The sequence below is a fragment of the Typha angustifolia genome, chromosome 8 (assembly GCF_048772165.1).
Source record: "Typha angustifolia cultivar Huaian chromosome 8, ASM4877216v1, whole genome shotgun sequence".
In the NCBI taxonomy this organism is placed as follows: Eukaryota; Viridiplantae; Streptophyta; class Magnoliopsida; order Poales; family Typhaceae; genus Typha; species Typha angustifolia.
In genome coordinates, this window is record NC_133246.1 from 15,020,017 (window position 1) to 15,036,527 (window position 16,511).

A 16,511-nucleotide genomic window follows, 5' to 3' on the forward strand; every position below is an offset into this window, starting at 1 on the left:
GTTAAAAAGAAGAAGAGAGACTTACAAGAGGAGTTGGTGAGCTACAAGTCTACTGGTATTTGGTTCAAAACTTAAAAACAGAGCTAGATGTATACGAGTCATTTATCACTTATATAAAAATTTAAAAATTATTAAAAATATTATCTAAATCTTAAGAAAAAAATTTATATAAAATTTATTTTTCACTTAAGTCAATTCACAGACAGTTACTGGTATACAAATTTCTCTCCCGAGTCTTAGCAATTTTCTTAGCCGTCTTAAATTTTCATACAAGACATTGACTCCGATAGACAATTTTGCAGCTCACATAATTTTGTATTTAAGTTTTGAGATAAAATGGGCGAGCAATAACAATCTTTGTAAATTTAAAATATTCCAAAACTCACATGTTGGGATTAGTATAAACAGATATAAAAAGCCCTGCGTGACATAAAGTTTCACGACATCAAAATTATTATATTTCCTCTAATTCCCAAATTACTATAAAACTATATCACATGTAGCTTGTCAGCATTATGCCACGTGGCAAGACCTCGCTCATGCATTTGTAGAATGATCACCACCATACATACTGAGATCCATCTCTATCCCGTTCTCTGTCTATTACCTTCCAATTCCATGCCACTCGCATCCCAATCCTTGCCAAAATATTTCTTTTTGTACCTTAAAAAAAAATAATTCCCTGAAGAAAGAAAAAATATATATATTTTTTGCATATCACCACCTCAGTTTTAGTGGTCTTGCAAAACACCTCTTCTTTTTTTTTGCAAATCAACACCTCCTATTAAATAGTTTTTTTTAGTGGATCCTATTAAATAGTTAAGAAGTATTAATTTTTTTATTAAAAAAAATTTGGAACAGGGTTTCTCGGTTAACTCTATTTGCAAAGAGATAAAATGAGGCTTTTTGACATAAGGACAAAATATAGGTAGTGATCTGCAAAAGAAATCGTTAAGAAAATTAAACGATAAAAGAGAGCAAGAAAAGTATTAGACGAACCAAAGACTTGAGCAGAGAGAGAGAGAGAGAGAGAGGAATTGGATTGGGTGGGGGAGATGGCAGCACGAGAGCAATCCGACTTCGATCTCCCGGAGGAGGTGCTGTCGGTTTTGCCCTCCGACCCCTTTGAGCAGCTCGACGTGGCGCGAAAGATCACCTCCATCGCGCTCGCCACCCGCGTATCCAAGCTCGAGTCGGAGACCTCCCTGCTCCGGCAGCGACTCGCTGAGAAGGACGACCTCGTCGCCGAGTTGCGAGCACAGCTCGAGACCCTCGACGCCTCCGTCGGCGACCTTTCTAGCCAGCTCGCCCGCACCGAGGAGGAAAAGGTCCCTCCTTTTCCCTCTCTTCAAGTCTTTATACGAGTCCATGAATTCTATTTACAAGATAGTTATTTTCTTCTTTCTTTTGGTGATTATTGATGTAGGAGACACTACTGAATGAGAATGCTTCGCTTTCCAATACCATCAAGAAGCTTAACAGAGATGTTTCCAAGGTACGAATTATTGCGTTCTATGTTGGATTAGGAGTGAGGATTACCCTTTCACAATTTCGTTTAATTCGTTCAATTTAGTGCTTGTGAGATAGTTTTTTTATTTTCTTGATTTATTCAAGTCTTAAAATATTTGGACAAGTTAACTTCTGAATATATCTTATAATGTGCATCCTGACCTGACTACGATATCAAATTGATCAATCTGCTGAATTAGAACTGAAGGTTGAGTTCCTTGTCTAAGTGAATTACTACCCTTTACTGGACTAGATAGTTTGAACTTAGAGATGGCACTAACTCAATTAAGAGAGGGAAGGAAGTGAATTGTGGATACGTAGTAATGAAGATGTGAAGAAGGTAGAGAGAGATCGATGGTGGAAAAGCAGGTTTGACCCTATTTTTCTCTCCTAAATTTTTTGGTAAGAATCATTATGATAAAGAAATAACATTTTGGGCTTTCAACTTTTTCTTCTCTCCGAACAAATTAAGCACTTCCTATTCTCCTCTTATTGCTCTTCCAAGTTAAGAAAAAGGAGAAATTTCTCAAATATTATATGATTATTCATGAAATTTCTTGAGAAGAAGATTCAACTCGTACATCAACTTTATCGCTTGCTAGCTTGCCAAGTCCTTCACACAGTTTTTTTTGGGGGGGGGGGGGGGCAAAAACTTTTCCAAATGAGTAAAGAAAATCTAAAGCAACTTCAGGCACTAAACAACCTCACGTCATGTTGATTTTGTGGATTAGAAGACTAAGGTTTATCCATTTTTGATAAATCACCTTGAGGCAGCCTTTTAACACCTCAAATGCTATTGGGCCGAACTGTAAATGTAGCCTCTGAAAATTTAAGCATTTTGTTCATACTTGAATATGCTAGATCTTGCTCAAGGATCCTACCGAACAGGTCCACAAATGTCTAGCTCTTGGCCAGCCTTATTATCCTCCTAGATCATGGCTAAATTGGACATCCATGGGTGTGCTAGATCTAGCCATTTCGATATCCATTACTTGCAAAATTATAGTAAAATGTCAAAAATTAACTAATTGTCTACTATGCACATTTAACAAAAAGGCAACTGTGTTACTGTATCTTATTCAGAGTTTCTGATGTCAATCACATAACACAAAAGAGGTTGATTGTTTTCTATTTAGGATCTCGCCTCTTCAGCATCCCTTATGCATCTTTTTGGCGATGTTGTGTTTGTAGATAATGGTCTATGTTGATCACATGAAAAGTTGATTGTTTCTATTTATGATCTCACCTCTTTAGCATCATTTTTGCATCTTTTTGGGATATTGTATTTGTAGATAGTGGTCTATTTCATTATTTGTTTAGCCAATTCAGTTCAATAACTTGCTTAATATGCTTTTGATTGTTTGAATGTTGTTGGCTTCTGCAGTTGGAAGTTTTCAAAAAGACACTCGTGCAATCACTTCAGGAAGAAGAAGAACGCCCTGTAAGTGATTGTTTCTCAGAAATATCTTATGATCAATAAGCCATTTCGCCATTTTAAGCTTAACTCAATGAGATATAATCTGGCTATCAAGTTTCTCCCCGTTTATGTCAAACATGCATGTACTCTTTTAAGTAAAAATTACTGTTATGCTAAATTATGTTTCTGTAGCAAGTAAGAGCTCCCAGGGTAAAGATGACGGACTCTGGTAGTTTCTCAAGTGGATCACTCATTGGAGGTACTCTACTAAAATGTTAATACTTCTAGTCCTGGTCTTCTTTGATGATCATATATATATTTTCAGGTTTATACTAATTGGTAAATTTTGTCAGAAGAGGATGCTGGACTTCCTGCTCTTAAATCGCCTTCCCCACAGATTCAGTTATCAGAAGCTGGGAGTGCAATTTCGGAGGACAGTGGTTCTGGTGAAACAAATGGTACATAGTTTCTGGATCACCTTCAATTATTTTATTAGGATTAGATGTTCTAGTTTTAAAAATGCACTGATCACTGATAGTTCTCTCATTTCCTTTTGAAGGTCCCAAGGAAAGCAGACCTCGTGGCATTTTATTATCATATGGTGGCACACCAAGACTCACTCCTCCAGACTCTCCTCCAAGGGCTATTGCATCAGGATCGCCACCAAGACCATCTAAGCCAATCTCCCCTAGAAGGCATTCTATCTCATTCTCAGCCACAAGGAACATGTTTGATGAGAGGTCATCCATATACTCTTCCTTCCCATCAAGTCATCATAGCTCGATGACCTCTCCTTTTGAGACGGGAAGCCAAACAGGTCAGCTTTGGAATCGTGTAGATGTCTTCATGCCAACGAGTTTCCTTATGGTGCAACATTGTAGGCTGAGCCTGCTTCTTTTTCAATTGAAATTTGCTCTATTATGAGGTCATCAAGGAGAGAACTTGTGATAAAATATTTTAACACAGGTTTTTATGCTACAGATACTAGATCATCTAACGGTACCGATAACCATGTTAGTCAGTCTTTTATAGAAGAGCAATGCAATATTCTCCATTGCATGCTTTAGTATATGTTTCCTATAGTGTAATAAAACAAGTAGTTTTAGGCATTTGTTATATTAGAATGATACATCCTGAGATTCACCTAATCTTGTTGCTTCCTTCTTTGATCATCTGCACCATGTGATCCCTTTTCTTATTCTATGTATTCACCCTGTTTCAGGGCGAATAAAAGTTGATGGGAAAGAGTTCTTTCGGCAAGTCAGGTGCATACGAAAGACCTACTGCATCATGAACATTGCATAATCTGAAACTTCTGCCGAAAATGCCTTTAAAGATGGGCTACTCATTGAACAAATAACTGAGTAACAGCTTTTTTATATTATGAAGTAGGCTGATGATGATTCTCTACTTTCTATCCATGCAGGAGCCGCTTGTCTTATGAGCAGTTCAGTGCTTTTCTAGCCAATGTCAAAGAATTGAACGCGCACAAGCAAACTAGAGAGGTAGAATTAGTGAACCATTATCTTCTTTCATTAATACACTAAAGCTAAGCTGTGGCATTTTCCAGGAAGCACTACATAAAGCTGATGAGATCTTTGGTCCAGACAACAAAGATCTGTACACCATTTTTGAGGGTTTGATCACCCGTAATCTCCATTAATCATGAAGCCAAGCTATTTATGTTTGTAAAGTTGGACACCAATAAGTTATTTCATATTCATTACGACATGTACGTATCTGTAATTAACTGTTAATCCTATACAGTTACATCATTAGGCAATGGAATGTAGATTCACGAGACTCTCATCTACAATTCTTTTAAGGGACATTGAAGAATTTGTATAAGAGTTAGTTAAAATGCTTGATTTCTTCGTCACCTGCATCATTGAATGACTGGTTAAAACTTATGCTCCAGCTCACAAAACTTCTTTTAAAAGAATGACTCAACTGAAACTCCTATCAGTTTATAGTCCAAGGAAGACAAGATATATGACCGTAGCAAATTCTATTTTGACAAATACGTTAATACCCATTCTAATTCTTAATGTTAATCCGACAGTCAATATATAATCACTCATTTAATTACAGATTTAAGGACCAAAAAATCATGGTGAAATGGTTATATATACACGTTCCCTTTTCTGAAACATCTTCTTTATCCGTTTAAAGATTAATAAATCTACTTTAAACCTCTCTATCTCTCTCTATTCCCCATAAATTTCTTTGGTTCCATTTTATAGTTAAAAACCAAATTTATTAATATTATTATTTAAAAAGTACGATCCAAACCTAATATATTTAATTCAAAATAATATCAGCAATAAAGTATTTCTTTAGTACAAAATCTCCTTATATGCTATTAGATTCATTAACGGTTAAATTTGTATTTCATACCAAACAATCAGATAGAAATGAGCGTATGGAAGAAAAGCTCTTTATTTTTACATTGAGAAACTGGAATAAAATTCGTCGTTGTCATCATAAATTAATACGACTATATTACTGATAGATTTCTATAAAAATGATTACCAGTTCATAATCATTACGGAGTAGCGAGGTTAGTTGACCTACTTCCTACACCAAGCTCAATGAAATCTCTCACATCCAACCCATCCCAGCCCCCCAAAAAAACAACACATCTCTGCCAAAAGAACGATCACGAAGAGTCATTTGTTATCACATTTACAACCCTGGAGTTACCAAACCGTCACCTAGGAATTCCACCGAGCACCTTCACGGCATATTGGCTGGCAGTGGCATATCCTCCACACCCCCCATGTACACAGATGTATGGACTATGGATTGAAGACTACTCGACTGCTACTATTTTGCAAATAAAACCACCAAACAAGTCGTGCTCTCATTTTAAACCCATGTCGGCACGCGAGCCCACGACCATGCAAATCCTCGATCCCACAAACTCTTAAGGGCACCCCTCCACAAACCCCCAAAAGCACATCCAGGCCGTCCATCTTCCCCAAGCGGCCCCACCGACAAATCCGAACCGCCCGATCGTTGAAATCCGTTAGAATACCCGGATCCGATATGAGGATGGACGTGGGATAGAATTCGTTGGATATCCAAACAAACTCCGGAATAAGGTAGGAAGGGGGAATAGGGAAGCTCGGCGAGGGATCTAAACTTCATATTCTATTGCGTGCAAGCTCCTCCGAATTTTCTTGTTTTTTTTAAAAGCGCTTCGTGTGAGATATCCCCGCGAAGGTTATCGGACCTTTATCCTATAACTTATCCTACACCCTCGCGGATATCCGCGGATAAGAGTAGGACCGTAGGAGGGGTTGGTTGGGGGAGGGGCTAACGTGCGCCGGAGGAGTAGGGGAAACGATTTGTTTTGGATTATTTAAAGAGGACGGGGAGAGGGGACAGAGAGGGAGAGGAACACGAAAGCAACAGCAAGAGAGAGAGAGAGAGAGAGAGAGAGAGAGAGAGAGAGAGAGAGAGAGAGAGAGAGAAGGAAAGGGGAAGCGAAAGAGGTAAAGGAGAGGAGTTGGGGGGGGGTTGGTTTTTTTATTTACTAGTTTTTTGTTTAGGGTTAATAGAATTGTAGATGGCCGTGAAGTCAAAGGGTGGAAGTTGACGGAGATAGATCTTGGAGGCGGCGGCGATCGGTGGGTCTCGGATGGTATTGGGCATAGCCGGAGGCGGCGGAGATCGGAGATGGGCGGCGGTGGGGAGGTGGCCGGAGGAGCTTGGTAGAGACAGCGGCGGCGAAGGAGGGAGGAGGTGGTGGAATCCGGCGAAAAAGAAGGAGGAAGAGGGATGAAGAGGGGGAAGGGGAGGAACGGGTTGCTGCCCAACTCGCTTCGGATCATATCGTCGTGCTTGAAGACGGTGTCGTCGAACGCTGGGTCGGTCGCGTCAACTGTGCGATCGGCCGGGGCATCGGTCGCTGCGTCGATTGCGTTGCCCGCAGAGGATGAGAAGGACCAGGTTCGGATGTTGGACTTCTCTTCATGACCTCTTTTCTTGGGATAATTGTTTGAATTTTGGGAAGAAAGTTGATGTTTTGACATGCGGATCTTACGGGATTTAGGTTTGCCCAATCTTTTTAGTTATGATAGAGTTGCGTGAGGGGAACTTGATGAAAATGGCTTTCGTGTGTCAACCTTCTTCTTGATGCTTGATTACAAAGTCAAGTTAGGAGAAGCAACGATAGATTTTTACTAATTGATTCAGGCATTGCTGTTACCTATTTGCTGCTATGGCTTCTATGCGTTAAAATTTTGTTCGGCTGGTGGGGCGGTGTGGTTAAAAAGTTTGTTCTTAATGCATTTTCTATCCAAAAGTCCTCTGTCCAAGGCCTTTTCTTCTCCCAAAAGGACATCTTCCTTTTTTCTTTCGCCCAAGTTTAGGAAATCGTATGAAGTTAATTTATATTTCAGGAGTTCAGGCTGTGCGGATATAATTTAGGTGCTTGTTCTCACCATATTGACTTTGATTCCTTTTTCCTCTACCTTTCCAGTGCTCCTATATTAAAGAATTTGAGGCCTCTTTGTTATTTTTGATTGGAAACTTTGTTTGCTAAGTTTGAAAATCAAGATGATTCTATGAGTGGACGAGATTTTCGTTCTAGGTTAATATCTCATGTTCCTTTCATATTACTGCTCTATTAAGAAGAGCCTTTCTATTTATTATATGTTATCACATTTGCCATAGTACTAAGTTACAGTTTGTAAATTTCTTATGTAGTTTTTTTTACCCTTTGGCCGTGGATCCTGACTTTTGACCAAAACAACGTTTGGGAGTTTATCTCCATTTATCAAATGCTTTTGGTTCTTTCTTACCTATAAGTAGATAACAGAATTTAAAAAAAAACAGCGATGTGGAACTTTCTCGTAGTGCTTTTAGAAACAGCATTTGTTGCAGATCTAGGTGACACTGGTTGTTGCAGGCTGTAACAAACAATATATATCCTGAGTTATCATGGATTACTTTTTTGTCCTGAACTTCCAATGTTGAAGTCACTGGGTTAGTCATGAAGCCCCAAACAGAGTATCTAGTGTACTTCATGGCGGATTTATGGGTGAAGAACTCTTAAAAATTTACTTGTGAAGTACAGACTCTAGAAGACCCTTATATGTTTAGATGCTGTTGTTGAATAGAAGCTGAAAGTTCGAGTGCACTGAGGAGGGATTACCAGTTTTACCTTGATTGGTACGTCGTATTAGAACAATTCATGTTACAAACATTGGCACATCAGTTTATAATTAAGGTTCCGACACTCAATATCCGGATCGGAATTTGCTGTTCAAAAAATAATATTTATTGGCTATATGGGTTGCATTAACCACATGTACCAGATTGACTTATAATTACATAAAATTTTAAATATTATTTAAAAATAGAATAAAAATAAGAAAATAATAAGTAATTCAAATATGTAGTCTAAAAGCTAAAAAAATGTATTAACTTTTGCCTTTTCTTATCTCCCCTTCTCTTTCCCTCTCTTTTACCGTTGCTCTTCAATTTATTTATTTTTTTTAGTTTTTTTTCTCTCTCTTGATCTCTCTTTCCAAAAGGCAATCTTTTTCTTCTCTCCTTTTTTCCCTCTCTCTCACTCCACAATCTTTCATCTCTCCCACTCTTTGGGACTACAAAGAGTGAGATAGAGGTCGAAGAGAGAGAGAGAGAGAGAGAGAGAGAGGGAGGAAGAGGGAGAAAGAAAGAGGAGGTAGCTTGCCAAGATATATAGAGAGAGAGGAGGCGGCTTGTTGGAGAGAGAGAGAAAGGAAAACAATAAAAAACAAAAAAAATACTAACTTGAGATCTTCGGAGGTCAAGATGGCTTGATCTTGGTCAGTGGATGTCGCCGAATGTTGAGATCGTCGGGATCTATCGTGGGTGCCACTGGTGGGGAGAAGAGAGAGAGAGAGAGAGAGAGAGAGAGAAGAAGAAGAAGAAGAAGAAGAAGAGATTCAGGTTGGATCCTTCGCAAATCTAACCCAAATATATATTCTCGGACCCATATCGGGCGAATCGACCTATCCAACCAATACCTAGCCGAACCAATCTAACGGTTGGTTTCAATCATGGATTGGAATTGGCTGAAATTCAGAACCATGCTCATAATGCACTTTCACCATATATCTTGGTCGTGATTAATTGTTATCTTTTTTTGTAGAAGCAATGTCCTCCCACTAATGAGTCTGAAACTATGGAGGCAAATCCATTTACGATGACACGTAACTTTGTTAGATGGATCATAAGTGCTTCGAAATGTTATAGGGTGCAATTTAGTTTTGATGAATTTGTGGTTCTTACTAGGGAATCAATGTAATTTGAAATACCACTATCAATTAGGTTTTAGCCAGTACAGTTTCTATCAATAAGTATCAGACCTCACATAATAAGTTCTGGTAACTTGCTGATATGGAAAATTCCCATTATATAGGAATTCTTTTCAATATACAGTAACATCAACCAAAGTTACTGCAGTAAACATTTAAAAGTAAAATTATTTTCTACTCATGTATATTGTAGAATGCATTGAGATTTTCTTCTTTTTTTCTTGTTTTTTTACAAAACATAACAAATGACAACTCCATTATTGCATGCGCCTCTATATCTTGATTCTTGTTTTCCTGAAATGGAAATGAAAAACTCTATGGATTTGATATTTGCTTGTTTTTTATTTCAGACAACACTTGCAGACAGTTCTACCCTTTCTTCTTAGAAGGGAAAGGAAATAAATTCCACTAGTCACACTTTGTTAATTTCAAGAAGCATAATTTGGAAGTCTTGTAATAGTATGTCTAAAAGTCTATTAGCTTAGGAATCTAATAACATATTTGATGTTGTGTGATCTTTTCTTTGCTGGGATAATTTTTGAAGTAATTGCGGCAGAAACTTGTAAGTCTTAGTTAATGGGCTCTTGTCTAATGAAGTTCAACATCACCTAGCTCTACATGTGATTTGATTTTGGGATGAATGACTTATGCTTGCTTGGTGATTGAATTTTAGTCCAAGTATGTAAAGCAAGTGGCATTCATGCCATTTGGTTAGCATTCTATCTATAATCTAAGGATATGGATTTGACATGGATCAAACCAGTTCTAGTCAAATAACATAGTTAACCTTTTATTCCAAAGTCTCAGCTTAGGCCTGCCATGTTGTTCTATGTGTTCTATCTAAGGGTTTTTGAAGTAGCTAACCGGAGAGACTGTCAAACTTCAACTTGCTTATCCAGATGCATGTGGAATAAAAATTTAATACTCTTGCTGAGGCTATATTCTGTATTGAAATGTCTCCTGAACAGGTACTATGGACCGGCTTTGACAAGTTAGAACTTGGTCCATCATCATTCAAGCATGTTTTACTTGTTGGTTATTCCAATGGATTTCAAGTGCTTGATGTTGAGGATGCCTCCAATGTCTGTGAATTGGTCTCCAAGCGTGATGGTCCGGTTACATTTTTACAGATGCAGCCTATTCCGGCTAAATCTGAGAGCACTGAAGGATTCAGGGCATCACATCCCATGCTTCTGGTTGTTGCTGGCGATGAAACAAATGGCTCCGGTATGGTTCAAGGCGGTCGTTTGAGTGCTTTGATCAGAGAGACAAATAGCGAGCCTCAGACAGGAAACTGCATTTCCACTCCCACTGTTGTTCGATTCTACTCACTGAAATCTCACAATTATGTTCATGTTCTTCGGTTCCGGTCTGCTGTATATATTGTCCGATGTAGTCCTCGAATAGTTGCTGTAGCTCTTGCAGCACAGGTAAGCCTTATTCTAAAAAGAATAAGCTTATTGTTATGTACAGTGAGAATCATTCTATCTACTTGTAAGTGATTCACCAAAATATTGGCTATCCCTAATAGGTTTCGTTTTCCTGTGTGACAGATATACTGCTTTGATGCGGTTACTCTTGAGAATAAGTTCAGTGTGCTGACCTACCCTTTGCAAGGTGCTTCTGGGGTTAACATTGGATATGGTCCGATGGCTGTAGGTCCAAGGTGGTTAGCTTATGCCTCCAATAACCCTTTATTGTCAAGCACGGGTCGTCTTAGTCCACAGAACCTTACTCCCTCTCCAGGAGTAAGCCCATCAACTTCACCTGGCAGCGGGCATTTAGTTGCTCGATATGCAATGGAGTCCAGTAAACAATTGGCTGCTGGAATACTCAATCTTGGAGACATGGGATACAAAACACTGTCAAAATATTGTCATGAACTTCTACCTGATGGTTCTAGCTCTCCCTTGTCATCGAATTCAAGCAGGCGACTTGGAAGACTCCCATCAGCTGTACACCCAAGTGAAGTTGATAATGCAGGAATGGTCAGTATATGATTTATTATGTTATCGATGCATTATGTTAGCTCTTTCTTTCTGTCTGTCTCTCTCTCTCCACACCCCACCTACAAAACACACACACACACAGAGGCAAACTCCCAGTAAATATGTTGGGTATTTCTCAATTCTCATTGGATCTCTTTTCTTTTTTTTGATAGGGTCAATGACTTTGTATACTTTTCTGCAGGTTGTCATCAAGGATTTCATTTCAAAGGATGTGATCTCTCAGTTTAGAGCTCACACCAGTCCAATATCTGCTCTCTGTTTTGATCCTAGTGGCACTGTTTTGGTTACAGCTTCTGTACATGGGCACAATATAAATGTATTTAGGATTATGCCAACATGCATAACAAATGGTTCTAACTCGGCTCATTATGATTGGACATCATCTCATGTCCACCTTTACAAGCTGTATCGTGGACTAACAGCAGCTGTAGGAATCTAGTTCACTTGTTTGCATGAACTACTATAACCTAATTTTTACATGCTTTACTGTTTTCTCTTTCTGGTTGCAGGTCATACAGGACATCTGCTTTAGTCATTATAGTCAGTGGGTAGCAATAGTTTCATCCAGAGGTACATGCCATATTTTTGCATTATCTCCTTTTGGTGGTGATGCTAGCCTTCAGTCACAAAATCCTCATAGTGATGGGCCATCACTTACACCCAATCTTTCAAGGCCATGGTGGTCGAATTCATCTTTTCTTATGGATCAACAGTTTCACGCACCTCCTCCTCCTCCTACCTCACTTTCTGTAGTTAGTAGGATAAAGAATGGTAATTCTGGTTGGCTAAATACTGTAAGCAACGTCGCTGCTTCTGCAACTGGAAAAATATCCATTCCGTCTGGTGCTATTGCTGCTGTTTTCCATAATTCGATATACAGTGATACATTACCTATTATCTCAAAAGCCAATTCGCTGGAGCATCTTTTAGTTTATTCTCCATCTGGTCATGTTATTCAGCATGAACTTCTGCCTTCCTCGGGTAATGAGTCAGCCGATAGTACTTCAAGAGCTGGATCGAGCCCTCTTTTGCAACTTCAAGATGATGAGTTGCATGTAAATGCTGAACCAGTTCAGTGGTGGGATGTATGCAGAAGATCAAATTGGCCAGAAAGAGATGAAAACATTTCAAATATTGTTTCCAACAACCAAGAAATGAAAGCCATGAATACTTCTGATTTTGAAGATAATGAGACTTCAACTACATCATCTAGCAACAGTATTGCCGGAAAAGAGTCCACAAAAGGTCATGAGAGACCATCCTGGTATCTTTCTAATGCTGAAGTTAATATAAGCTCAGGGAGGATTCCAATATGGCAGAAATCCAAGGTATCTTGTTTCTTCCCCCTCTATCTGGGAGTTATTTTTATGCAATTAATTGGAATTAAGCTTGCCTTTTGTATTGTTTAAGATTTGTTTCTATGTGATGAATCCATCAACGGATACTGGAAGGTCTGTTTTTGATACTGGTGGAGAACTTGAAATTGAAAAATTACCCCTTTATGAAGTTGAAATAAGGCGAAGGGGTTTACTGCCTGTTTTTGAGCAGTTTCACTGTTCGCAGCAAGACTGGAATGATAGGTAATGATTGTTACATCTTTTTTTAGATACCTGTTTATACTATTTAATTTAACAAGTGCTCTATGTTGGTTGGTGTTTGATAGGATTCAAGCTTAGTTCAATTATACTTTCGCCATCTTTTTCTCATCAAAATCTGTAACATAATTGCATGTAATCCAAAATCGTAGGTATCTTCATCAGGGTAAACTCGGATGCCTTGCTGCATGATTCCTTCTCTTTCCTAGTTGTTTTTATATGTTGAAATGTCCTCTTAGGGAGCAAACAAATTCTCTTGTGATATGCATGCTAGCAATGCCTAGTTGAATTTTCTGATTAATGTTAACCAAAGACCATAATTATCTCATAACTGCTGAACATGCAAGTTATTTGCCATTCATTTGCTATTTATAGTTATTGCCTCTTATGGTGAGTAGTTTTACTTGGACACCCAAGATCATTGTTGGTATGTATTCTGTTGTAGGTACATGCCACATAAAAAAATTTAGTAGACTGTCGAATTTCCTCAAGTTGACCTTTTAATATTATGTTGATAGTTAGTTCATCAAATAGTGAATAATTAAAATATACCAGTTGCTATGACTTGAGAAAGGTGTGGTATATATTTCAAAACAATTAATGCCCTTTTCATAAATAAACAAAATGGGGATCTTATAGTACTAAATAAGGTTTGTCATGTTGGCACTATGTGTGCAGATTGTTTGCTATCATGAGATCTTACATCTTGAAATTTCTCATGCTTTTTCAAATTTAACCACTAGTGTTGGTCTCTCTAGATATCTCTCGAGTACTCAATATTTTGCATTATTGATGCTGACGTTATGCTGTGGATGCTGATATAATAAATGGGTCATTTGTAGATATATGTATATGGATATAGTCTTATTATAGTTGGTACCTTTCTTTGGTGCTATTGTGTATAACATCAAACATTACTGTTAATGCAGAGTTATTTCTGGAGGAGGATTTCAGACGTTATCTTCAGAGCGTGACCAAACTCAATATAGGTTCACAAAGGACAACAATATGTGTCAGTCTAAGCCTGTGCCTCTTGCATCTAATTTAGTCAATGGTAAGAAGGATATTAGATAACAATGTGCTATTTGAAGCTTGATATACTGACACCTTCTCTATGTCTCGATGTGTTACTAGGATCAAGAAATGCTGAAAGTGTGCAGGAGTTAGATGGACAGTTGATGACAGGTCCTTTTCAGCCTGTTAGCTTGCACTCATTGGAGAGGTCTAAGAGTTCAAATTTAGCAGTCCATTCTGAAATAGATAATGGAAGCATAGGATCGATAGTCACATTATCACAAACTGATGCATCTGGTACAATGCCCTGTGCCCCATCGCACTCTAAATTAGCTAACAGCTACCCGCTCATTGATGGGCCCATCATTAATGGACTGCATTCTACTGTAAGTAGCTTATCATGTGGGCTAACGACAGATAAGCCCTCCCCCAACAATGATGCGAGCAGTGAATTCTCAAACACATGTGTCACCAACATTAGTTCTGAGCAGACTGAAACTTCTGATTCTCACAATTCGTTGGAGTTTACCCAATATTTCCATGAGGGCTATTGTAAAATATCTGAGCTCGATGACTGCCGTGAGTTAACTGAAGCTGTTACAGATGCAGACAGCATCAGCAGCCACTGTGAGAGAGAAAAGCCCGAGGAAGACGGGGACAATGATGACATGCTTGGAGGTGTATTTGCTTTTAGCGAAGAAGGTACAAATCTCAAGACTTGTATTCTTGAAACACCGTCTTGATGGTTTAAATGTTAAATTGTTTCTCCTGGACCTGTAACAGGTTAAATGTACTCGGTCCACTACGAAAAATATAAATAGATGGAACGCAGTCAAACATTTCGACCGTAAATGTTGTCAAAAATAGTGGCTCTATAGTAGAATATCATTTGGAATAAAGTTATTCTGGAGGAGCTCTATGGCCTACAGTTTAAGTGATAAACTCCTGCAATTGCTTCTGAGTTTCACTCTTATCTGGTATTCGAAAGTAAAATGTCTATGAGCAACTAATTCAAGGAACCCTACAGTTCGTTGTATGAAGCTGTTGACGTCGAAGCTGCTAATCCTGCAGAATTACTGCTCTTGTACATTCTGTAGATTTGTAATTTGTGAAATACCGGTGGAATGGTTTAGAACTCTTGGTAGAAGGTGATTGTTTGTTCATTTCCCCAACCTTGAGATGAACTCTTCATGTTTAGTTGTACATAAAGTACTGTTCAGAAGAATGCTGATTCATGGTGATATATTTGTAACAATATGAGTGAATGAATTTGATTTTAAAGATATGTTGTTTCATGTGTTAATGTCCGGGATTTATTTAGCTTCCTTTGTAGTTTTTCAGGAAAAGTATGAAACTGTGGTACGGGAAAAATATGAACAGTGGTATTGCGAATAGGCCGGAATTTAGATTGTCTCTCCTAAATGTAGTTCTAACTATGTAACTGTCCCTTAGATGCAACTGTCTGACAGACTTAATTTTAATCTTTATATAAGAAATAATAAAAATAGACTAACATGTTTTATTTTTATTTTTGGGTTTACGACAACTAATTAGAAAAGTAATTTTAGTTAGTGAAAGTCGTTTATTAGTTTTTCTCATCTTCACATTTATTTGATAGATCAAAAAATTTAGGAAGACAATTTTGGTAGAACGTATATTCCTCCTAAATACTGAGAGTAACGACACATATGATCCAGAAAAATATCAATTAACTTCTTGACTGCAATAAAGGAAATCACTTTGTTTTACAAAACATAATCTTATAAATTAGCCATCCTATTATAAAATCTTCTGTTAAAATCGAGACTAAAAACTGCAGTACATCACTAGAAAAACTCCTCCTAAAATACAACCATAGCCTATGATTGTAAGTGTGAGTAACTTTATAATTTTGATTATTAAGTTAGTGTTTGATATCAATCCAAATCTTACCAAGGCTTGCATCCTTTTAACTTAGAATAAAGCATCACAGACAGTCATTGCTTTAACAATCAGGATGGATTTGAAGGACAGCAACATCTGCACCCCTAACTTCATTTCATCTCTTCGATATTAATCTCAAACCACTCAGGAGGTGATGGCTCCCATTAGCGCAATGAATGTTTTGGTGGAAGTAGTAGGTTTGGGTTTGGTAGGACCGACAAAAAGGAGCTCCAAGGTATTCGAAGGTCCAAACCTTTTTCAAGTGTTTCCTTTCACTATTAAAGGAGACCTTGTTCCTGTGATAGCCTACTACTTATATGACAAGATCTTATGTGACAACTTAATTAAAGAGACCCACCACCTTAATATTGGTGCGGTGTAATTAAACACCACTCTTGGTGAGCTATATGGTATGCACCAATCATGGGAGAGAAGCCTTGATTATGGTTGTGTACTTTGTGTCTGGGTGTGTGTGTGTGTGTGTGTGTGTGTGTGTTTTCTTAGATAAGATTATGACTGTGTTTCACAAAAGGACAAACTGGATAAAATCACTCGTTAGTGGACTGTAATAAACCCTCAAATTTCCAACCTTAGTTAGAGTGTCCAGCCAACCCGAATGGCCTAATGTGGACAGCACTAACAGCCAACGGCAAAAATCCAGCAAGCTTGACCAGATTCTGCCACATTATTATAAGTTAGCTGTTACCCTGTTTGTGCGTGTGTGTGTGTGTGT

General features: G+C 38.2%; 2 protein-coding genes across 3 annotated transcripts; both read left to right on the plus strand.

Moving 5' to 3' along the window:
- Positions 1–991: 991 nt before the first annotated feature.
- On the plus strand, positions 992–4,805 carry LOC140764893 (uncharacterized protein At4g15545). Of its 2 annotated transcripts, none has more exons than XM_073103719.1 (9): positions 992–1,328; positions 1,427–1,495; positions 2,894–2,950; positions 3,119–3,185; positions 3,280–3,384; positions 3,486–3,743; positions 4,149–4,191; positions 4,353–4,431; positions 4,497–4,805. In XM_073103719.1, the coding sequence occupies exons 1-9, from the start codon at positions 1,056–1,058 to the stop codon at positions 4,587–4,589; spliced, it is 1,044 nt and encodes a 347-aa protein (XP_072959820.1). In that variant the 5' UTR covers positions 992–1,055; the 3' UTR covers positions 4,590–4,805. The 2 variants fall into 2 exon arrangements, with proteins under 2 accessions (XP_072959820.1, XP_072959821.1); XM_073103720.1 differs by having other exon boundaries at positions 3,283–3,384.
- Positions 4,806–6,336: 1,531 nt separating this feature from the next.
- On the plus strand, positions 6,337–15,138 carry LOC140764891 (autophagy-related protein 18g-like). Its single transcript, XM_073103717.1, has 9 exons — positions 6,337–6,880; positions 10,206–10,667; positions 10,791–11,225; positions 11,428–11,673; positions 11,756–12,574; positions 12,657–12,826; positions 13,771–13,895; positions 13,976–14,557; positions 14,639–15,138. Exons 1-9 carry the CDS (start codon positions 6,710–6,712, stop codon positions 14,641–14,643), a joined length of 3,015 nt encoding a protein of 1,004 aa, XP_072959818.1. The 5' UTR covers positions 6,337–6,709; the 3' UTR covers positions 14,644–15,138.
- The last annotated feature ends 1,373 nt before the right edge of the window (positions 15,139–16,511 follow it).

Bases quoted from the DNA above. Each gene is read 5' to 3' on its own strand.
- LOC140764891 (XM_073103717.1), top strand. From the start codon at position 6,710: ATGAAGAGGGGGAAGGGGAGGAACGGGTTGCTGCCCAACTCGCTTCGG. The intron at 6,881-10,205 runs GTTCGGATGTTG...TCTCCTGAACAG, and splicing joins CAGAGGATGAGAAGGACCAG to GTACTATGGACCGGCTTTGA. The intron at 11,674-11,755 runs GTAGGAATCTAG...TTCTGGTTGCAG, and splicing joins ATCGTGGACTAACAGCAGCT to GTCATACAGGACATCTGCTT.
- LOC140764893 (XM_073103719.1), top strand. From the start codon at position 1,056: ATGGCAGCACGAGAGCAATCCGACTTCGATCTCCCGGAGGAGGTGCTG. The intron at 2,951-3,118 runs GTAAGTGATTGT...ATGTTTCTGTAG, and splicing joins AGGAAGAAGAAGAACGCCCT to CAAGTAAGAGCTCCCAGGGT. The intron at 3,385-3,485 runs GTACATAGTTTC...TTCCTTTTGAAG, and splicing joins TGGTTCTGGTGAAACAAATG to GTCCCAAGGAAAGCAGACCT.